Source organism: Triticum aestivum, chromosome 4A (genome assembly GCF_018294505.1).
Source record: "Triticum aestivum cultivar Chinese Spring chromosome 4A, IWGSC CS RefSeq v2.1, whole genome shotgun sequence".
NCBI lineage: Eukaryota > Viridiplantae > Streptophyta > Magnoliopsida > Poales > Poaceae > Triticum > Triticum aestivum.
In genome coordinates this window covers 638,490,474-638,514,912 of record NC_057803.1, presented here as the reverse complement: position 1 = coordinate 638,514,912, position 24,439 = coordinate 638,490,474, and the positions used below count along the sequence as shown (strand labels likewise).

At 44.7% G+C, this 24,439-nt stretch overlaps 2 protein-coding genes across 2 annotated transcripts; both read right to left on the bottom strand.

Annotated features, from left to right (window-relative positions):
* Nucleotides 1-347: 347 nt before the first annotated feature.
* On the bottom strand, nucleotides 348-1,313 carry LOC123082821 (uncharacterized). Its single transcript, XM_044505059.1, has one exon. It carries the CDS (start codon nucleotides 1,232-1,234, stop codon nucleotides 578-580), a length of 657 nt encoding a protein of 218 aa, XP_044360994.1. The 5' UTR covers nucleotides 1,235-1,313; the 3' UTR covers nucleotides 348-577.
* Nucleotides 1,314-17,928: 16,615 nt separating this feature from the next.
* On the bottom strand, nucleotides 17,929-18,940 carry LOC123082820 (cell number regulator 10). The gene is made up of 2 exons (XM_044505058.1): nucleotides 18,741-18,940; nucleotides 17,929-18,634 (listed from the first exon to the last, which is right to left on the bottom strand). Exons 1-2 carry the CDS (start codon nucleotides 18,847-18,849, stop codon nucleotides 18,270-18,272), a joined length of 474 nt encoding a protein of 157 aa, XP_044360993.1. The 5' UTR covers nucleotides 18,850-18,940; the 3' UTR covers nucleotides 17,929-18,269.
* Nucleotides 18,941-24,439: the final 5,499 nt, after the last annotated feature.

Below are 24,439 nucleotides of genomic sequence, written 5' to 3'. Positions count from 1 at the left end.
AAAATTTGAGGCAAGGAGTGATCGTACGTGGCAGAAAAACCAGTGATGAGGAGGCGGAGACGAACGGACAACGACGTACCTATCATCACGTCCGCAGACTTCTTTAGAGTAGAGATTTGTGTCAAAATAGTATGAAAAATTGAGTCACAAAGTTTATGTACTCTCTCTGATTCATATTATTTATCATTCAAATGAATGTATCTAGACGATCGGAGGGAGTATCAATTTGTGCATTTCGCACGGATGAGCACGTTCAGGATTTCAGATGCATTGAAGTGCTACATTTTCTGGGAATTAGCAAACGTATATTAGTACATTTGCACTGGTACCAGTGAGCAGATACGAAATTTAAACCAACTAATGAGATTCCATTTTATTCCCAACATTTTACGACTAAAGTCAAAATGAAGAGGATCCGTACCAAATGAACGAAACAAAACATGAAACTAAACTATGAAAAACTAAACAAAACATGAAAGAAACTATGAAAAACTAAACTGAGGATCAACAGGAATCACACGTTATTGAGCCTTTATCCATTGTTACTGAGCCGAATCGCTCGTGGCATGCCGGTGATCTAGCGGCGGCGCACCGGGGGAGGGAGGGGAGGGAGAGGGCCGGGCGGAGTCTTGGCCGCGATCTTGGTGAGGAAGTTGACGGCGATCCTGATCATCTTCTGGAACTCCACGAGGCTGGTCTCGAGGATGAGCTTGACGTCGCCGGTGAGGTTCCTGCAGCTGATCGTGCAGGCCGACACGTCGGTGATGGCCCGGTCGGCGAGCACCTTGGCGACCACGTGGGCGTGGACCTTCATGGCGGCGGTGGCGCCGTGGAGCTTCTTCATGGCGGACTTCATGGTGACGCTGCAGTTGCTGAGGCAGACCTTGAAGTCCGGCACGGAGGCGTTGAACCCGGGGAGCTTGCCCTCGAAGATGGTGGACGCCACCGCGCCAGCCTCCGTGGCCGCCTCCATGGCCACGGCCACGAGCGAAGAGAAGTCCACCGTGCCCGGCGCGCCGGCGATGAGCGCGCCCCGCGGCGAGACCGACGCCAGCGTGGTCTGGATGTCGAGGAGGCGCGGGCCCAGCTCCTTGACGCAGTGCGCCGGGAAGGGGCCCTCGTTGCACGTGGTCACGAGCGGGCTGGCGCCCGGCGGGGCGCGCCCCGCCGCCGCCGCCGCCGCCGGGAGGAGGAGGACGGCCAGGGCGAGCGCCAGCACGGTCGGCGCGGCCATTTGCTTCAGCTTGGAATTGGATCGAGAACCTCGGTGGTTTCTGTCGGGATTTGCGTCGTGGTGTGCTGGAGCGGTCGAGCGCCCGGATATTTATGTGTCAGTGGGGTTGCTCGCGCGGCCAGGGAGTGGTTCTTGGTGCTCGTCGTCGGTGCGGCTGGGAGGTTTTTCCGACGGTGCATGCGCGCGGCCATGACCATGGGGGATCAGCGATCGAGCAGCGGGAGTGCCGGATCTGGTGCCGACTACTGGACTGAGCGCGAGTGTCCCGGGCGTCTTGTTGTACTCCATCTTCTTGCCAATTGGTGCATGCGCATGCATGCGTTCTTGCGTCTTGTTTCTAAGGTGACCGCGTCATGGCACCAAAAGGAAGGTATGGACGTGCGTCGATCGCACCATGCAATGCAATTGATCGAACTCGATCGCGGCGATGTTAGGGCTCATTCGGTGTATATATAGATTCTTTTTGAAGGATTCCAATGTGATTTTGAACCATGGTTTTTTTCCCTATCTACTATGACAATCGTTTCAAATGAATGAAGGTACTCTATGTCTTGTGATTGTGTTCATATTGGCGTAATTCCTAAGAATTCTTGTCACCAGGCGAGACCCATGGAAAATTCTAGGACCCTGATAACGCCCAAACGTTCAATTTTTACCATGGCAAATTGAACGTTTTTATGACAATTTTAATGATGCGAGGATGACAAGTTTATTTGACATGCATGGCAAATCTGTTCTCATTGTGCTTTTTGCCAGAAAATTGCCGTGCGTGTTAACTAAACTTGCCACCCCCCACTAAAATTGCCATCGAAAACATTCGGTTTGCTATAACCAAATCCCAAACGTTCAAAATTTATCATTTCTGAAATTTGAAAGGATTGGATTGGACAGGGCATCCAAATCATTTACTTTTCATATTCCCCTAATTTGGACATCCCGCAAAAACCGAATGAGCCCTTAGTAGGGAGTTTTAGTTGTGGCCCTCAATGTACCCCCGCTATGCAAACAAGCAACTTGTGGGTCACATTCTTCATAGTTGTCGAAAATTTTCTGAAGTCGGTGGTACTAGCCATCTAATCTCACATTGAACCCCGTCCCCACCCCTACACGAATCTTAATGTGGATACATTGGACAATTTAGAATGTCGATATAAGACAATCTCAGCCGATTTAACTGTAGTAAAACCGTTTTTATATTAAAAAATTGTTACTAAGGACAAAACAAGGATTAAGTATTCCAGAGATAGGCATGGTGTCGCTTTGTCAACCGGTGATTCGAGTCCTGCCCAAAACATGGTGCACGTGTTGTACTTTTGTAAAAAATATAAAATTATAATCTACGCAACCCTATGAAGATATGCCATATAGAGTTTATCTTGGTGTCCACATTGTGATGCACATAAGTGGATAAAATAGCATATAAAGATAAGTTATCAATACAAATTGATGTCAAAGTCTCTTAGGAAGAGTTACCCTATATCCTCAACGGAAAGGTTGGCGACCTTCCCATACTACATGTGAAGATATGACCGTTTATTTCTTCATCTCCATATGTTTCACAAATATAATGGAGAAGGTTGGCACTTCTCTTCTTCGTGTTGCCGAAAGGATGGAGTTCAACCGAAAGAGGTGTGAATAGGAGATTGATTTGTTTGTATTTTAACTTCCAAATTTTAGGGGTAATGCGAAAAAGTAAGTTATCTAGATATGCAATCTATGGTGAGAACAACCTATATGGCAAGCAAACTAGAACCAAGGTAAGCAATGCATCAGGCTAATTATCAAGCCAACACACATACGACGCAAGTAAATGAAACAGTAAAACATAAACAACAAGAGTCGGAGATGCAGAGGTATCCTGAAGTTCGGACACTTTGGAGAGTGCTAATATCCATTGGAGATATGCCAAAGCCAAATCTCAGGAGCGCCACCAAGTGGCTCACCCTAATCTTTCTTTAGGAGCGCCACCAAGTGGCTCACCCTAATCTTTCTTTAGGCGGAGGGATTGAGGGGAATCAAGATTTTGAGGTAGTATCAATGTTGGAAACAACTCAAATCAATGGCTAGGGCATAGCCTAGTGGTGGGAAGGGGCTGATGCCTTCCCACCCACTCAGGTTCAAGGCATGGTACTTGCAATTTGGGTTTGTTGCATCAATTATACTGTAGGGGGTTCCCTTACAGTCTTTCTGTCAAAAAAATCAATGGCTAGGGTTGGAGGTGGAAGAAGGATGGGGTTATAAATACTCCTCTCCAAATGTGATCATTGCTCACCAGTTGGCCCCATGTGCATAGGATCACCGAAGCCAAATCAGGGGCCCCGTGGGCATGGGGGGCAGAGAACCCATGTACATTGGGTATCTAGGGAGTTTGGCATGCTGACCTCGTGAAAATGGGGTATGTGGCTCAGACCTCAATTGGAAGAGCTTTACCGCATATATTTTATGTGATAGATATAGGATGGATGGTGTACATGGTTGCCTCGACCCCTCTTAATAGTGCAGTTGTCCTATGACTCAAAAGAAAGCGAACTAGAACTCTCAGGGTGTTAGGATAACATCATATTTTTCTTTTTTAAACTGGGGTGTCAACCATCTCAATATAATAATTCCTAGAGACAGTGACATCAGATAAACTTAGTAACCGTCATTAGTCTCACTAATTACACTATCATCATACAATAATACAATCAGGGAAAAAACTTTATGCCACGTCAGTAAGTGCAATGTTACTTCTTTGGTTTTTTTTCCTTCCCATTCATTTATTTTTCAAAAAAATGTTTGGTGTGTGTTTTTCAAAAAAAAAATAGATCATGTGAACTAAAAGATGTTCAACGTATATTGCAATATTGTTCATTGTACATTAAAAAAATAGTTCCTTTTGTATGAAAACAATGTTCACCACATGTACATAAATGCTTACCATAGATTAATAAAGTCAATGTGTATAAAACATATGCAACGTATATTAAAAAATAATACATCCTACAATAAAAAAGTTGGGTTGTATAAATGAAACCACAATACATTAAATAAAACTTGGTAATACATTTTAAATTTAACTTTCACATTATAATATACTGAAAAATATTTCTAGTATAGAAAACTATCAAAAGAAAAAAAAACTAAATAAAAACCAAATCAAAAAAAGGAACCCATAAATGAAGAATGGGCAATCAAAAGAAATAAATAAATCTAGAGATAAAATAAAATAAAAAACACAAAAACAAAAACAAAAATCACCAACAGAAAAAAACAAAAGAAGAAGCAAACAAGACAGAGGTCCGCAGGGAAGCACCAAACAAAAGAAGAAGCAAACAAGACAGAATTTGTGTAAAATGTTAGTAAAACTAAAAAATGTTCAGAAGTACATAAAAGAAGTTCAAAAAAATTAGTTTTTTTCAGAATTGCAAAAACAGCTCATGAGTTTTTTAAAAAAATTCACGAAAATTTAAAATATGCTGGAAAAAAAGGAAAGAAAAGAAAGAATGCCCGTCAAAAAAAATAAAGGGCACATAATGAAAAAAGCAGGAGAAAACCGAACAGAAAAAACTCACAAAAAGACTGGTCTGCGAAGTTTGTAGAACCTTCCTAAAAGATGGAAAAAAACCTACTTGGGCCGTGCCAAAAATGTAGATGTTGGTGTGGAGGTTATGGTGTGCCCCGCGCGTTTGCTAACCAGCAACACACGTGCCAAATAGAATTGACCTTTACTATTGGAAAGAAGTCCACATAACCCCCCAAGGTTTCAGGAAACGGTCACATAACTCCATTGTTGGGGATCATAGCAGAAACTAAAAAAATTCTACGCATCACCAAGATCAATCTATTGAGTATTCTAGCAACGAGGGGAATAGGAGTGCATCTACATACCCTTGTAGATCGCGAGCGGAAGCGTTCAAGTGAACGGGGATGATGGAGTCGTACTCGCCGTGATCCAAATCATCCATGACCAAGTGCCGAACGGACAGCACCTCCGCGTTCAACACACGTACGGTTGGGAAGACGTCTCCTCCTTCTTGATCCAGCAAGGGGGAAGGAGAGATTGATGAAGATCCAGCAGCACGACGGAGTGATGGTGGATGCAGCAGGATCCCGGCAGGGCTTCGCCAAGCACAAGCGGGGAGGAGAGGTGTTACGGAGGGAGAGGGAGGCGCCAAGAGCAAGGTGCGGCTGCCCTCCCTCCCTTCCACTATATATAGGGGCTAGGGGGGCGGATGCCCCCTTGGAGATCCCATCTAAAAGGGGGGGCGGCGGCCCCTGGGGGCAACGACCCCCTTAAGGTTTCCAACCAGGCGGGCGCATGCCCCCTCGGGGGGCAACGGCCCCCTAGGGTTTCCAACCCTAGGCGCCTTGGGCCCTTGGGTGGGGTGCACCAGCCCATAAGGGGCTGGTTCCCACGCCACTTCATCCCATGGGGCCCTCCGGGATAGGTGGCCCCATCTGGTGGACCCCCGGGACCTTTCCAGTGGTCCCGGTACAATACGGTAACCCCCGAAACCTTCCCGATGGCCGAAACTGGACTTCCTATATATAAATCTTTACCTCCGGACCATTCCGAAACTCCTCGTGATGTCCGGGATCTCATCCGGGACTCCGAACAACTTTCGGGTTACTGCATACTAATATCTCTACAACTCTAGCGTCACCGAACCTTAAGTGTGTAGACCCTACGGGTTCGGGAGACACGCAGACATGACCGAGACGCCTCTCCGGTCAATAACCAACAGCGGGATCTGGATACCCATGTTGGCTCCCACATGCTCCTCGATGATCTCACCGGATGAACCACGATGTCGAGGACTTAATCAATCCCGTATTCATTTCCCTTTGTCAATTGATACGTTACTTGCCCGAGACTCGATCGCCGGTATCCCAATACCTTGTTCAATCTCGTTACCGGCAAGTCACTTTACTCGTAGCGTAATGCATGATCCCGTGACCAACCCTTTGGTCACATTGAGCTCATTATGATGATGCATTATCGAGTGGGCCCAGGGATACCTCTCCGTCATACGGAGTGACAAATCCTAGTCTCGATTCGTGCCAACCCAACAGACACTTTCGAAGATACCCGTAGTGCATCTTTATAGCCACCCAGTTACGTTGTGACGTTTGATACACCCAAAGCACTCCTATGGTATTCGGGAGTTGCACAATCTCATGGTCTAAGGAAATGATACTTGACATTAGAAAAGCTCTCACAAAACGAACTTACACGATCTTTGTGCTATGCTTAGGTTTGGGTCTTGTCCATCACATCATTCTCCTAATGATGTGATCCCGTTATCAATGACATCCCCATGTCCATAGCCAGGAAACCATGACTATCTGTTGATCAACGAGCTAGTCAACTAGAGGCTCACTAGGGACACATTGTGGTCTATGTATTCACACATGTATTATGATTTCCGGATAATACAATTATAGCATGAATAATAGACAATTATCATGAACAAGGAAATATAATGATCATTTTATTATTGCCTCTAGTGCATATTTCCAACAGTCTCCCACTTGCACTAGAGTCAATCGTCTAGTTACATTGTGAGGAATCGAACACCCATGGAATTCTGGTGTTGATCATGTTTTGCTCTAGGGAGAGGTTTAGTCAACGGATCTGCTACATTCAGGTCCGTATGTACTTTACAAATTTCTATGTCTCCATTTTGAACACTTTCACGAATGGAGTTGAAGCGACGCTTGATATGCCTGGTCTTCCTGTGAAACCTGGGCTCCTTGGCAATGGCAATAGCTCCAGTGTTGTCACAGAAGAGAGTCATCGGCCCCGACGCATTGGGTATGACTCCTAGGTCAGTGATGAACTCCTTCACCCATATTGCTTCTTGTGCTGCCTCCGAGGCTGCCATGTATTCTGCTTCACATGTAGATCCCGCCACGATGCTTTGGTTGCAACTGCACCAGCTTACTGTCCCACCATTCAAAATATACACGTATTCGGTTTGTGACATAGAGTCATCCAGATCTGTGTCGAAGCTAGTGTCGACGTAACCCTTTACGACGAGCTCTTCGCCACCTCCATAAACGAGAAACATATCCTTGGTCCTTTTCAGGTACTTCAGGATGTTTTTGACCGGTGTCCAGTGTTCCTTGCCGGGATTACTTTGGTACCTACCTACCAAACTTACGGCAACGTTTACATCAGGTCTGGTACATAGCATGGCATACATAATAGACCCTATGGCTGAGGCATAGGGGGTGACACTCATCTCTTCTATATCTTCTGTCGTGGTCGGGCATTGAGCCATGCTCAATCGCACACCTTGCAATACAGGCAAGAACCCCTTCTTGGACTGATCCATATTGAACTTCTTCAATATCTTGTCAAGGTGTGTACTTTGTGAAAGACCGATGAGGCGTCTCGATCTATCTCTATAGATCTTGATGCCTAATATATAAGCAGCTTCTCCAAGGTTCTTCATTGAAAAACACGTGTTCAAATAGGCCTTTATGCTTTCCTAGAATTCTATATCATTTCCCATCAACAGTATGTCATCCACATATAATATGAGAAATGTTACAGAGCTCCCACTCACTTTCTTGTAAACGCAGGCTTCTCCATAAGTCTGCATAAACCCAAATGCTTTGATCATCTCATCAAAGCGAATGTTCCAACTCCGAGATGCTTGCACCAGCCCATAGATTGAGTGTTGGAGCTTGCACACCTTGTTAGCATTCTTAGGATCGACAAAACCTTCCGGCTGCATCATATACAATTCTTCCTTAAGAAAGTCGTTAAGGAATGCCGTTTTGACGTCCATTTGCCATATCTCATAATCATAGAATGCGGCAATTGCTAACATGATTCGGACGGACTTCAGCTTCGCTACGGGTGAGAAAGTCTCATCGTAGTCAACCCCTTGAACTTGTCGATAACCCTTAGCGACAAGTCGAGCCTTATAGATGGTCACATTACCATCTGTGTCTGTCTTCTTCTTAAAGATCCATTTATTTTCTATGGCTCGCCGATCTTCGGACAAGTCAGTCAAAGTCCATACTTCGTTTTCATACATGGATCCTATCTCGGATTTCATGGCTTCCAACCATTTGTCGGAATCCGGGCCCTCCATCGCTTCTTCATAGTTCGAAGGTTCACCGTTGTCTAACAACATGATTTCCCAGACAGGGTTGCCGTACCACTCTGGTGCGGAACGTGTCCTTGTGGACCTACGAAGTTTAGTAGCAACTTGATCTGAAGTTTCATGATCATCATCATCAACTTCCTCTCTAGTCGGTGCAGGCACCTCAGGAACATTTTCTTGAGCTGCGTCACTTACTGGTTCAAGAGGTAATACTTCATCAAGTTCTACCTTCCTCCCACTTATTTCTTTCGAGAGAAACTCTTTCTCTAGAAAGGACCCATTCTTGGCAACAAAGATCTTGCCTTCGGATCTGAGGTAGAAGGTATACCCAACAGTTTTTTTAGGGTATCCTATGAAGACGCATTTTTCTGACTTGGGTTCGAGCTTTTCAGGTTGAAGTTTCTTGACATACGCATCGCATCCCCAAACTTTTAGAAACGACAGCTTAGGTTTCTTCCCAAACCATAATTCATACGGTGTCGTCTCAACGGATTTCGACGGAGCCCTATTTAAAGTGAATGTGGCAGTCTCTAAAGCATAGCCCCAAAATGATAGTGGTAAATCGGTAAGAGACATCATAGATCGCACCATATCTAATAGAGTGCGATTACGATGTTCGGACACACCATTACGCTGAGGTGTTCCAGGCGGCGTGAGTTGTGAAACTATTCCGCATTTTCTTAAGTGTGTGCCAAATTCGTGACTCAAGTATTCTCCCCCACGATCTGATCACAAGAACTTGATTTTCCTGTCATGTTGATTCTTAACCTCACTCTGAAATTCCTTGAACTTTTCAAAGGTCTCAGACTTGTGTTCCATTAAGTAGACATACCCATATCTACTCAAGTCATCAGTGAGGGTGAGAACATAACGATAGCCACCGCGAGCCTCAACACTCATTGGACCGCACACATCAGTATGTATGATTTCCAATAAGTTGGTTGCTCGTTCCATTGTTCCTGAGAACGGAGTCTTGGTCATTTTACCCATGAGGCATGGTTCGCACGTGTCAAATGATTCGTAATCAAGAGACTCTAAAAGTCCATCTGCATGGAGCTTCTTCATGCGTTTGACACCTATGTGACCAAGGCGGCAGTGCCAGAAGTATGTGGGACTATCATTATCAACGTTACATCTTTTGGTATTCACACTATGAATATGTGTAGCATTACGCTCGAGATTCATTAAGAATAAAGCATTCACCATCAGAGCATGACCATAAAATATATCTCTCATATAAATAGAATAACCATTATTCTCAGATTTAAATGAGTAGCCATCTCGAATTAAACAAGATCCTAATACAATGTTCATGCTCAAAGCTGGCACTAAATAACAATTATTGAGGTTTAAAACTAATCCCGTAGGTAAATGTAGAGGTAGCGTGCCGACGGCGATCACATCGACCTTGGAACCATTCCCGACGCGCATCGTCACCTCGTCCTTCGCCAGTCTCCGCTTATTCCGCAGCTCCTGCTTTGAGTTACAAATGTGAGCAACTGCACCGGTATCAAATACCCAGGAGCTACTACGAGTACTGGTAAGATACACATCAATTACATGTATATCACATATACCTTTCGTGATGCCGGCCTTCTTGTCCGCTAAGTATTTGGGGTAGTTCCGCTTCCAGTGACCACTTCCCTTGCAATAAAAACACTCAGTCTCGGACTTGGGTCCATTCTTTGGCTTCTTCCCGGCAGCTTGCTTACCGGGCGCGGCAACTCCCTTGCTGTCCTTCTTGAAGTTCTTCTTACCCTTGCCTTTCTTGAACTTAGTGGTTTTATTCACCATCAACACTTGATGTTCCTTTTTGACTTCTACCTCTGTTGATTTCAGCATTGCAAATACTTCAGGAATGGTCTTTTCCATCCCCTGCATATTGAAGTTCATCACAAAGCTCTTGTAGCTCGGTGGAAGCGACTGAAGGATTCTATCAATGACCGCGTCATCCGGGAGATTAACTCCCAACTGAGTCAAGCGTTATGCAACCCAGACATTTTGAGTATGTGCTCGCTGACAGAACTATTTTCCTCCATCTTACAGCTGAAGAACTTGTCGAAGACTTCATATCTCTCGACCCGGGCATGAGCTTGAAAAACCATTTTCATCTCTTCGAACATCTCATATGCTCCGTGTCTCTCAAAACGCTTTTGGAGCCCCGGTTCTAAGCTGTAAAGCATGCCGCACTGAACGAGGGAGTAATCATCAGCACGTGACTGCCAAGCGTTCATAACGTCTTGGTTCCGTGGGACGGGTGTGTCACCTAGCGGTGCTTCTAGGACATAATATTTCTTGGCAGCTATGAGGATGATCCTCAGGTTCCGGACCCAGTCCGTATAGTTGCTGCCATCGTCTTTCAGCTTGGTTTTCTCTAGGAACGCGTTGAAGTTGAGGACAGTGTGGGCTATTTGATCTACAAGACATATTGTAAAGATTTTAGACTAAGCTCGTGATAATTAAGTTCATCTAATCAAATTACTAAATGAACTCCCACTCAGATAGACATCCCTCCAGTCATCTAAGTATAACATGATCCGAGTTAACTAGGCCATGTCCGATCATCACGTGAGACAGACTAGTCAACATCGGTGAACATCTTCATGTTGATCGTATTTTCTATACGACTCATGCTCGACCTTTCGGTCTTCTGTGTTCCGAGGCCATGTCTGTACATGCTAGGCTCGTCAAGTCAACCTAAGTGTATTGCATGTGTAAATCTGTCTTACACCCGTTGTATTTGAACGTTAGAATCTATCACACCCAATCATCACGTGGTGCTTCAAAACAACGAACCTTCGCAACGGTGCACAGTTAGGGGGAACACTTTCTTGAAATTATTACGAGGGATCATCTTATTTAAGCTACCGTCGTTCTAAGCAAATAAGATGTAAAACATGATAAACATCACATGCAATCAAATAGTGACATGATATGGCCAATATCATTTGCTCCTTTGATCTCCATCTTCGGGGCTCCATGATCATCGTTGTCACCGGCATGACACCATGATCTCCATCATCATGACCTCCATCATCGTGTCTTCTTGAAGTTTTCTCGTCATCTATTACTTCTACTACTACAGCTAACGGTTAGCAATAAAGTACAGTAATTACATGACGTTTATGTTGACACGCAGGTCATAAATAAATAAAGACAACTCCTATGGCTCCTGCTGGTTGTCATACTCATCGACATGCAAGTCGTGATTCCTATTACAAGAACATGATCAATATCATACATCACATATATCATTCATCATTCATCACAACCTTTGGCCATATCACATCACAAAACACTTGCTGCAAAAACAAGTTAGACGTGCTCTAATTGTTGTTGCAAGTTTTTACGTGGCTGCTATAGGTTTCTAGCAAGAACGTTTCTTACCTACGCCAAAACCACAACGTGAATTGCCAATTTCTATTTACCCTTCATAAGGACCCTGTTCATCGAATCCGATCCGACTAAAGTGGGAGAGACAGACACCCGCTAGCCACCTTATGCAACTAGTGCATGTCAGTCGGTGGAACCGGTCTCACGTAAGCGTACGTATAAGGTTGGTCCGGGCCGCTTCATCCCACAATACCGCCGAATCAAGATAAGATTAGTAACGGCAAGATAATTGGCAATATCGACGCCCACAACTATTTTGTGTTCTACTCGTGCATAGAAACTACGCATAGACCTAGCTCATGATGCCACTGTTGGGGATCGTAGCAGAAATTAAAAAAATTCTACGCATCACCAAGATCAATCTATGGAGTATTCTAGCAACGAGGGGAATAGGAGTGCATCTACATACCCTTGTAGATCGCGAGCGGAAGCGTTCAAGTGAACGGGGATGATGGAGTCATACTCGGCGTGATCCAAATCACCGATGACCAAGTGCCGAACGGACAGCACCTCCGCGTTCAACACACGTACGGTTGGGAAGACGTCTCCTCCTTCTTGATCCAGCAAGGGGGAAGGAGAGGTTGATGAAGATCCAGCAGCATGACGGCGTGGTGGTGGATGCAGCAGGATCCCGGCAGGGCTTCGCCAAGCACAAGCGGGGAGGAGAGGTGTTACGGAGGAAGAGGGAGGCGCCAAGAGCAAGCTGCGGCTGCCCTCCCTCCCTTCCACTATATATAGGGGCTAGGGGGGCGCATGCCCCCTTGGAGATCCCATCTAAAAGGGGGGCGGCCCCTGGGGGCAACGGCCCCCTTAGGGTTTCCAACCAGGGGGGCGCATGCCCCCTCGGGGGGCAATGGCCCCCTAGGGTTTCCAACCCTAGGCGCCTTGGGCCCTTGGGTGGGGCGCACCAGCCCATCAGGGGCTGGTTCCCACGCCACTTCAGCCCATGGGGCCCTCCGGGATAGGTGGCCCCATCTGGTGGACCCCCGGGACCTTTCCGGTGGTCCCGGTACAATACGGTAACCCCCGAAACCTTCCCGCTGGCCGAAACTGGACTTCCTATATATAAATCTTTACCTCCGGACCATTCCAAAACTCCTCGTGATGTCCGGGATCTCATCCGGGACTCCGAACAACTTTCGGGTTACTGCATACTAATATCTCTACAACCCTAGCGTCACCGAACCTTAAGTGTGTAGACCCTACGGGTTCGGGAGACACGCAGACATGACCGAGACGCCTCTCCGGTCAATAACCAACAACGGGATCTGGATACCCATGTTGTCTCCCACATGCTCCTCGATGATCTCATCAGATGAACCACGATGTCGAGGACTTAATCAATCCCGTATTCAATTCCCTTTGTCAATCGGTACGTTACTTGCCCGAGACTCGATCGTCGGTATCCCAATACCTTGTTCAATCTCGTTACCGGCAAGTCACTTTACTCGTACCGTAATGCATGATCCCGTGACCAACCCTTTGGTCACATTGAGCTCATTATGATGATGCATTACCGAGTGGGCCTAGAGATACCTCTCCGTCATACGGAGTGACAAATCCCAGTCTTGATTCGTGCCAACCCAACAGACACTTTCGGAGATACCCGTAGTGCACCTTTATAGCCACCCAGTTACGTTGTGACGTTTGATACACCAAAGCACTCCTACGGTATCCGGGAGTTGCACAATCTCATGGTCTAAGGAAATGATACTTGACATTAGAAAAGCTCTCACAAAACGAACTTACACGATCTTTGTGCTATGCTTAGGTTTGGGTCTTGTCCATCACATCATTCTCCTAATGATGTGATCCCGTTATCAATGACATCTCCATGTCCATAGCCAGGAAACCATGACTATCTGTTGATCAACGAGCTAGTCAACTAGAGGCTCACTAGGGACACATTGTGGTCTATGTATTCACACATGTATCACGATTTCCGGATAATACAATTATAGCATGAATAATAGACAATTATCATGAACAAGAAAATATAATAATCATTTTATTATTGCCTTTAGGGCATATTTCCAACACCCATGAGCTTCAAAACCGGGTATTTAGCCCCCTAGAGTTTGTAAAACCAGATAAAACACCCCCTGGCAGCTTTGGAGTGTGGTTTTTAGAGTGGTTTTCAACATGTGTGTTTCACTATTGTTTTGCTGGCATCTAGTACAGACTTCTGATGTTTGTTCGGCCGGAGCAACCTGGTAGGTGAAGCTAGGTTCGCTGTGGCTGATGCAACCTAGAAAGCTAACTCACATACGAAGCTAGCTTGACTTGATCTCTATCTGTTTGTAATTACCGGTCTTCACTGCCTCTTGCCGTTTCTCCACTTGTCGTCTGCGCCCTGCTGCACATCGCCAGACACGCTTTGTCATCTCAGTCAGTGCCACACGCCCCATCTGTGGACGTACTGTCCACGTATCCTGCCGGGCTTGCCTTTTCTGCAACTGACCACTAAGCTTGCAGAGCAGCGCGGACAATAAGAACACCGATTTTTTTTTTCAAAAAATACATGGAACTAAGCAACTGCCATTTCAATAACCCCGCGTCTTGATCTCATGGCAGATGCAGACACGTCTGCATGTATCCTAAGGAGAAGGCCAATGCGTCAAAGTGGGAGGAGTGCCAGGTCCAAGCATGTAGTGGAGAAAAGTGGCTCATGGCGGCGGAGCTCGAGCACTATGCTTGTAGTTTCTTGCTGCTTGTTGCTGACCCTCCTCCAATTTTACCCCGGACTCTCTCCCCTCAAAATAAGGACATGCACGTCCAACTCAAACCAGCCACACGCCACAACAAAGTGCACAACTGAAAAACGCAAGCAATGGCGGGGGCACGACCGCACAATGTCGCAAACCTGACGTAGTTGTTCGGCCTATGCGCACCAACAAGCAAGTGAGCAACACGACGCATGCTGGTACTGTGAGCACATAGGGAGAGGCAGTGAAACAGTCCGCAGTAGCGGACGAGGAAATGAAAGAGAGTATAGTGATGGAGTTGTGAATGTTGCAGGTTATGTGATGCATGATCGTAGCTGCACTGCACTGGCTCGTGTGATATGGGCCATGTGTTCAAAACCATTCTCAAAACCACCCTTTAAAGCTATTAGGGGGTGTTATATCTGGTTTTGCAAACTCCAGGGGGTCAAATACCCGGTTTTAAAGTTTAGGGGGGTTATGTGATCGTTCCCTGAAACCTTAGGGGGTTATGTAGACTTCTTTCATTACTATTGGGGACCGAGCGATCGCTTTTCGCTCCCCTGCTTTGTTTGCTCAGTTAATGGTGGACCGACATCGTTGATAGGTCGATCATTCACGAAATTCAAAAATTGTTTCTGGATTTAAAAAAATATTGAATATTGAAAATTTCATATATGTGAAAAAATATGATTTTGCAAAAAAGTTCATTTTTTTATTAAAAAAGCTGGAAATTTTGAGAAAAATATATTAATTTAAGAAAAGTTCATGGATTTGAAAAACAATTCTTGAACTCAGAAAAACTTCAGAAATTTAAAAAAGTACACGAATTGGGAAAAATTGCATGCATTTGAAAAAGAAAGTAAAATAAATTGAAATTTTTTGTGATTTCGAAAATACTTCATAGATTATGAAAGTTCAAGGATTTGAAGAAATTAATGAATTGTGAAAAAATCATGAATTTGAATCATGATTAGAAAATTAATGAAATAGAAAAGAAGAAATAAAGATACGAACAATAAAAACAAGGCAAAAACAAAAGGAAAAAAGAACAAAAACCGGCGGGAAACCCCACGGGAAAGAACGTGAAGGAAAACCGAACCGGCGTTAAAAAAAGCGCTAACATGATGGGCCAGTCCACTTAGGAACCTGCGTACACTGCTGGTGTGCGTCATTTACCGTTTCGCCTTGAAACGGCGCATCAGGCGCTTAAGGGCATGTATAATGATGGTATATGAATACAAATGCTTCATGACAAAAAGTAATTTGAGATATCTATGTTGATTTATTCTTCTCAATGCAAGCTATTACTAGTATATCTCATCAAAGAATAAAAAATAACACTCACTATACATGCATCCTCTTCACTTTAATTTTTCTAACTTTATGCACCGGACTATACTTTTTTCTCTTCAAGCACCCACCTTCTGTAGAGAATCTTGCTTCCTCATCCGAACCTACTTTTTCTGTTATCCAATTCTACATGGCATGTGAAGCATCACCCTGAGGCTATGCATTGGTCATGCCTTAATAGGATTCGGGCTACTACATCATATCTGCAGGGGTGTTGGCCGGATCATCTTTCACCTTTTGTATTGGCTGGCTATGAAAAAAAATATAGACCACTTGAGCAATATATAAATACTTTCCCGCATAAAGAAAAAAAAACTAGGATTTGATTGTTTGATGGCAGTGGCAGTCGACCAACCGAACTAGCAAACTGAAGTTGAATGGCGGTCCCGAGCCGTTTTCTTTGAAGAGTCGCACGGACAGCGCATATGACCACTTTAGTGACGTTCAGGGACGGCGTCATCCAGAACTCCAGCACCAGCTGACCTTCCATCCACTTGAACGCCCCGTTGCGTGCCAGACCTGCCTGCCAGAGGTTGGTATAACCCTGTTTGTTTAGGACATTTTCAACGCTGACCTACAAATATTTCGTTGATCAATTATCGTGCTGTGATGACAGAGTATTAATTACTCCCTCCATCACGGTTTAGAAGACACAGTTAAATTTGCGTGCGTTTCCACAATAGATAAAGTTTAGGGCGCATTGCATTTATTTCTAATAGCTAATTAGTATTTTGATATACTATTTATATATGCATGCGTAGTGTGAATGTTATTTTTTAGCCCATCTCATAACCAATACATAATCACATAGGTCTCAAAAAATTTCCAAACACGTTCTCTAAACCGTGACGGAGGTAGTAGTAAGCTCCGCCCCTTTGACCAATCAATGTCGCCGGAAATCCCTCAGTTGCATGTGCCCAACCACGCCAACTGGATTTAGTTTAGAGAACCAGCGACATCCACTCACTACGGAAGACCGTGGGCTTGACGATGATGGATGGACACCCATGTTAGGAATTACTCAGGCTCTGTTTACACTGCGCCTAAAAATTTGTCAATGAATTTCATTAATAATATTTAAATTCTATGCCATATAAATTACACTGTTGGGATATACATTTCATTTCAAACCGGAGTGAATGGTACTATATAATCTCTGTGACATGTGAACCCACGTTTCGTTGAACATATTTGATCGTTATAATGATCGTGTGTCGTGTAAATAGGTATGGAAGAAATGGACGGGAACGTTTGGTTCCTTGGTGTATAAATACCTTATATGGAAAAATAAATTAGCAATTCAACAGAAAGTCAACAAAATCTAAAAATTATTTTTGAAATAAACTTCACCTTTTATTATACCTGTGAGAAAATTTTCACAAAAATAAATCACCCTTTCACTTCTTTTCAAAAAAGACGATTTTTTTGGTCAAAATAGTGTGAATATTGACCTATAATAGCAAATACATTTTGTCTTTTTTGCCCTAAACTCAATGTTGGTTTTTTTCGTGAAAATTTATATACTAGTGCAAAACAAAATCGAGTTTAATCTAAAAATACTTTTGAACTATTTTGACTTTTTGTTTAATTATTAAAAAAATACCCATATAGGATGTATATACAACCAGAAACTAAAGTGTATTTCCCTGGAAGAAATACCGTATTGGAAGGCAGTAGCTTGGGCAGAAGCTCTGCTTTTTCTTGAAGAATAATAAAAGAAAGTGCATTTCGCTTTTTAGGGAGAACCTATGAGTCACTTGAATGAGTCAACTGTTTCTTTTCCTCGCATCAGCCTTTTTTCACTCCTACGTCTTCCTCTTCTCCCATCTCGGCTACCCTCCCTTAGCTTTGGCTGAACCGGTTGCCACCATCACCCGTGGTTGATGCCATTATCGCGTCGCTTCGTCGCCCCGCCCAATACGAGTCATATCCTTTGTCGAGTTGTTGTCGTCTCGGATGTCCCTCTATACCCCTCCCCTTCTCCGACAGCGGTGATCATGCCTCACACCTCTACCCGCACCGTCGACTCTCTTACTCCCATCTAGCGGCGACACACTGCGGTTCCCATGAGTATGGAGTTGCGCATTCGTCTTCTCCACAGGAATCGGCTGAAATTGTTATTATTATTCTGTTGTAGTATAAGGAATAGCAAACATGAATTTTTATTCAAAACCAGAGGCCGACCGGGTGGCCAGCCATAGAAATACAAGGATGAAATGCAGAGCGACATTTTTTTCTGCCATCGCAAAAAGAAAAAAGAAGGAGAAAAACGTACACACGTTCTTGCCCTGACATCACATCATCAACTCACCATACAACATAAGTACATAACCCATTCACAGTATGAATTTTTTTTCGACAAAGGGTGATTTTATTGACAAAGAGTACGAACTTAACCAAGTCTATGCAACAATTTACCAAGCACGAAAGAACGCTTGCTCGATCGACCCTCCCTTCACACGTACGGCAATGAGCAGCCGGGTTCGATCAGCGGCCCATCTCCTGCATGCCGGGCGGGTTGACGCCGCCGGCGCCGCCGTTGCGGCGCTCTTGGTTGAGGTGCCAGCCGATCTCGGGGTCGTAGCCGCGGGCCTTGAGCTCCTTGTACTCCTGGACGAGCGCGCAGGGCTCGCAGCAGTAGTGCACGCAGCAGTCGCAGCAGGGCGCGTCCGGGAGCGCGTACTGGGCGCGCATCTTGGAGCGGTAGGTGCAGGAGTAGATCCAGTGGCACCCCGTGAGCGACGCCAGCAGCACGTAGAGCGCGCCGCTCGTCCCACACGACGTCGCGCCCCGGTCCACGATCTCCGCCACCTTCCCGAACGTGATGCACGGGCACCAGCAAGTCAGGCAACCTGCACACATCATAAGTATGTATTAGACATGCATTTCATGGCGATTGAGACGTTGAGATGAGTAGGAGGAAGATGGCATGAGCCGCCTGAGAGCAAGGCTACGTACAGAGGCCGCAGTCGTCGAAGCAGTCGAAGAGGCCGGAGGACCAGGCGGTGGGGGCGCCCGGTGCGCCGCCGACGGGGACGCCGGTGGCCGGCTCGGTGCCGGGCTTCATCGCGACGATGGCCGGTGAACTGGAAAGCTGTGATGAGGTGATCTTTGTGCGCTGGTGAGGTCGCTTTGCTGTTGCCTGTTGGCTGTTGTTGTGTGCCGGGAATGGGCTCGCCGGAGGGGTGCTTATATATAGGTCGTGGCCGGGCGGAGATGGGTAGGAATGCGTGTGCTGTCCCGAACGGTTCAGCGTGTAAAATAACCCAGCCGCGTTTTCAAGTCAAAGCGGCGTTCAATTGGCGCGAAGTAGCCGTATTTACGCAGTGTACGCGTCGTTGAAGGTGACAGCCAGCTGCCTGAAACCTCACATACCGTATAGCGTAGACTCATGATTGATCTGCTATACACACGACGGTGTGCAGCCGATGTCTGGACGATGCTACTGATCTGACCGTACATGCATGTCACAAAGAGGAGGCCGACCGCTGGATCAAAGCATCGTCCAATGTTCGGCCAGTGGGTGTCGGCTGCTCAGTAGTTCCGTCTGATCAATTCTTCTGCGTGTGGTAAAAGGTACTCCTCGTCGACTCAGTAACCATTTTGATCTGAACGATTCTTCATCTTGGATGCACGTACCTGTATAAACAGCCCATCTGTTTTTTTTTTCACTGAACATTCAATGTGTTCTAGAGATGGAAAACACGATCAGTAATTACTACCAAATACGAATGGGGTGGTATATTTGCCAAAGGAAAATGTAGGGCGGTATTACTACTATGGGGACGGGAGTGTAATTCGGGCATGTATGCATGGGTGGTCGCATGTGCTGGAGCTGGACCGGCGGCCGTTGGTGTAGGACTATGGGCCGCCGGGAGCTTCGCCTACGTGCGCGTGTGTTTTCTTCCTCGATCAACGGCTTGGCTTGTTAATAATGCTCGTATATGATTGTGTTCTCGCTCTCACGTCTCAGCTATACTCCCAATCTTTTATTTGCGGGGTAGTTAGCTCAGCATCAGCCGACCATTAATCTAAAAGCTCTCTGGATAAGTAATGGTTTTTGCGCCAACTTTCAAGTCAATGTGAGTACGTACACGCTTAATTAGTACTTCATCCGTTCGAAAATATTTGTATCAAAATGGATAAAAGGGAATGTATATAGATGTATTTTAGTTCTAGATATATCTTTTTTTATCAATTTTGATGACAAGTATTTCCGGACGGAGAAAGTATTTCCTCCTTGGACTAATATAAGATCTTTTAAATTACTACTTAAAAGACCTTATATTAGTTTACAGAGAAAGTACCTACTGAATTTCTTTATGGCAGGTCAATAATCAGTGTTATAATCTGCTCGTGAACACGTCCACATGCTCCAGCTACACAAGATCGGTTTATATCTGACACGATACAAAGAAAAGCTTACTATTGGCTAGTGAAAGATTGGATACGGTTACATTTGTTAGTAGCACTGTAGAACTAGCTGCATGCTGTCAATTAGCTTGGTGCACCAGATACATCCCCATGATGCAGCCTGCAAGACCAGATACCGTGGATGATGAGGGGAGACGAACCGCACCAAAAACACGTGCAAAAATATACGTATAAACAACGTCATCATTTGAATTCCTACCACCACTTGCACGTCCCTGACCCGGTCACTAGCTCGTCCATGCATCTACTTCCTGCAGGGATACTTACGTAGGCCGCGACCAGCTTGACGGCTCGAACAAAGCTACACTAGTTCAACACGCCCTGCGTCCAGTCAGCACAGCATGCATGCCGAGGGAGCAACCCGGCTATAGCATGTCCTGCGTCCAGCGATCGTACTTACCGATGCCGTCGTGTCAGCGGGCCGATGTTAATTCTTACTCTAGTACACGGCGGCAAGTTTTGTTCGGAACTTGTATGTAGTAGGTCGATGGCGACAAGGCAAGCTAGCAAGGGGATCACATGCATCTACTTTTCTTTTTGGCAAATTCAAAGTTACCGAGTGATAGCAGCGCGACTAGTAATTCCACGCGGAGTGTGTCTCCACGTTTTTCCAGATTAGCATTTTTTTTTCTTTTAGTGCAGTCACTTTCATTTGGTCCGTAAAGATAGCCGGGTCAGGGGAGGCGGATTTATTTGTGGCACACAGGTATCAGAGCACCGAGTCCCTCGTACGTGGTTTTATTTTTAACTTTTGATTTTGAAACTTCTATATCTTTTGAACGAAAAGTTTAAATTAAGTTTTGTTTTCATATTCGTATTTCTCCCGATGAGTACTTTTATATATGACCCATTTTGGAAATGTTTTGATGAATTTTGAAAAATTAATGCTAACTTTCAACTCTTGAAACTTAGTACAGGTGACCGATAAATCATGGCTTTTGTCCCTACGATCGGAAACAAATCTTAAAATTTTACCTATGAAACAAGCTCAAACTCCAACCAAGAAAAGCAAGAAGACGAGACACAAGACACCAAGGCTGTGTCACGACCAACATGAGGCACTCACAATACGTGGCTACGACTCAAGAACTGACCGAATCGATGTACACCCACCATGGGTGCCTAGAAGAGTCGGCAAGTGCGTTGCAGGACATGGCATGGCCTGAGAAAGGAGCCATGGAGAAAGAGTCGATGTTGTCGTACATTACACACGCCCTGAGAAGCACCCACACCAAGCATGACATCCAACAACTCGAAATCCAACACTAGGGGTACTGGGACTCTGAAGGATTGGAGACTGCCACAGTTCTCTCCCACTAACAATTTTCCTCAATTAGTACTCTCTCCGAGTCAAAATAAGTATCGTGGTTTAGTTCAAAAAAAATCAGAGGGAGTAGTTTTGCTTTTCATTTCTTTGCGAAATATGTTTGGCGCATCTGCCACGGTCTTTGTGCAAGACGAGAGCTATCCACAGGCGAGAGACGTACTCGCACCAAGAACACGTGCAAAATAATTGACGCCCTCAAATCAGTTCCTACCGCCACACATGCACGCCATAGACCCGGCCACCAGCTCGTCCATGCAAGTTGGACGCAGTTTCTGTGCTCTTTCCTGCGGGGGCACGCAGGTCACGTGACGCGTCGGGTCCAGTTTCATGCCACACTACACGGTCCCGTGGCGCCCAGCTTGACGGCCCGAACACGCACGGACACGGTCCCCTCCCCGGCCGAGTCCTGCGTCCATCGGTGTCGTACTTGCCGATGCCGGCCGTGTCAGCTGGCCGATGTATTGAATTTATGCTTCAATCAATTCATTCAAAAGTCCGAACTGATGAAGAAAAATGAACAATATATCTTAACACGATGTCGTCTCTCGCTGTAGTGCTGCTGAAAATATCACTGGCGCGCCAAAGGAAGCGGCAACAAAGTTGCTACTCGGAACATGTACGTCGATGGCTACCAGGCAAGCGAGCAAGAGGGGTATAATACTACGAGTGTTTAAAACCATTTTACGAATTTCTCGCAAAAAAACCCTATTTTACTAATGTTTTGCCTTCGTTCGCAAATTGAAAGTTGCTAGCGGGTGATGGCAGCTAGGCTAGCAATTACTCCCTTCGTTTCGAATTACTTATTTTAGATTTGTTAGATACGGAGGTATCTAACACTAAAATGAGTCTAGATACATTCGTATCTAGACAAATTCAAGACAAGTAATTCGGAACGGAGGGAGTAGTTCCGTGTAGAGAGTGCCTTGGCGACTTCTGCCGTAATTTTTTTTTTGAGACAATGGCATGCCGTATATATAACTCAAAATGCTTGGCAAACGCACAAAGCGTGAGCGACTGGGCCTGCCCTTATGCGCTCCGCGATTGCAGCAATTTTCATTAAGGCTTTATAGTTGGTTTTCTCAAACCTTTTAAAAAGCTAAAAGCTAGGTTTGTCAAAAACAAAGGCTGCACTAGGAATTCTTAAAACCGTTATACTAAAAAATAAAAAATATGTTCATTGAAAATAAAAAATTTATGGAATTTGAAAAACGTTCATGTTCTCAAAAAAATTGAATTAAAAAATCTTTTGTATTTTGAAATTTTTTCTTGATTTTTCAAAAGTATTCTCAATATTTGAAAAAATACTGGAATTGCGAAAATGTTCCTGTATTTTAAAATGTGTCAAATTAAAAAAAACCAAAAGAAACCAGTGAAAAAATAATCCTAGGTGAACAGAAAAGATACCTGAGCTACCCCTTCGCGAAAAACAAGGGGGGGGGGGGGGATCGTCGAAACCAGAGTCAGCCCATGTCGATACGGCCCATGTCGCTATGGGTCAGCTCGACATTTTGTCATACAGAGCGACAAACAGGGATTACCATCATGGAATGTTTAGGTTTTCTTTTTTTCTAATAAAGTCCAGATTCTTATTGTTAGTTTTGTGTTTACTTGGCGTTACCGTCTCGGCGATGGAGACAACTGCCTCTGGAATATGTATCTTCCAACTCGACCATCGTCCTAACTCTGTCTTCATGGCCGATGTTAGGGAGTTAGTTGTGTTTTGGTTTGTTCCCTTTTATATTTTCATTATCATAAGAACATAGCAAAGCTTAAGTGGGTAGCAGTTTGTGTCTATGCCTCGCCTGTCTGAGTTCAAGGCCTGAGGCTCGCCCCTGGCTCCGATTTCTTCTTAAATGCCGAAGCAGATGCTAGAGTTTAATTTTTTTTCATATCATGTTCTTCTTCTTTGGTGGTATAGCTAGTATTGTGATGAAGAACCGATCAATCTTGTCTTGTGAGGAGTAAATTTTCTTCTATAACCTGGGTTGTAGCCTAGTGGTAGTTATTTGGTGGTGTGTGATTGCTAAACAGCGTTTAAATATCCTTAGATGGTAAGTATGTCAACTTTGAGGTGTTTTTTTTTGTGAACGCACTGTGACACGCTCAACTTTTATGTACAAATCTTAAAGCAAGACACATGACAATCAATGTTTGCTACCATGCACCCCTTGAGGGAGTTATGAGCTAACGACACTAAATGGGTTAAGCGAACACATCCAGAATGGAAAAAAAAATTAGGGTAGCAATTTCTATTTCTTAGAGCATGCAAATTTTCACCGGGTCCTATTGATGTAACATGACAATTTTCTTCTACCAGGATGGCAAATCTTGGAGAATCGGATTTTATTTTTATTTTTTAGGATGACAATTTTCGTTGCTATCATCATGATAAATCTCTGAAAACGCATGCCAATACTCTGCTGCAGCCTAACAAATTCCTCACTATATTTCTACTAGCATTATCGTTTTTTACAAAATGTCAATCTTTTATACGATAGCATGGCAAATAAACCTATTTTAGCATGGCAGTTCCCTAGCGTTCGCTCGGAGTGTCTTTTTTTTTAAGAAACACTCCCAGATCGTAGCGTTCACTCAGATGACCTTTCGCGCGGAACGATAGTTTCTCAGGCTACCTCTTGAGGGAACGTCAGCAAGTTTGATATACCGGATATGTTTCTACCCTAATTAAAACTCCACTTGGCTCCTCCCGTTGAACTAGTTTATGAGCTAAGGATGTGGGGTCATCCTCACCAGAGTTGAAGCATCCAAACTCGTAATTATTTTTATGACGAACCACTCTTCTTAATAAAAGGCAGCAAATCTCTGTTCTTCCTATTGTGTTAGCCTTTTTAACTCACATTCTACCTATCGCATGATTGATGACAACCATGCGTGT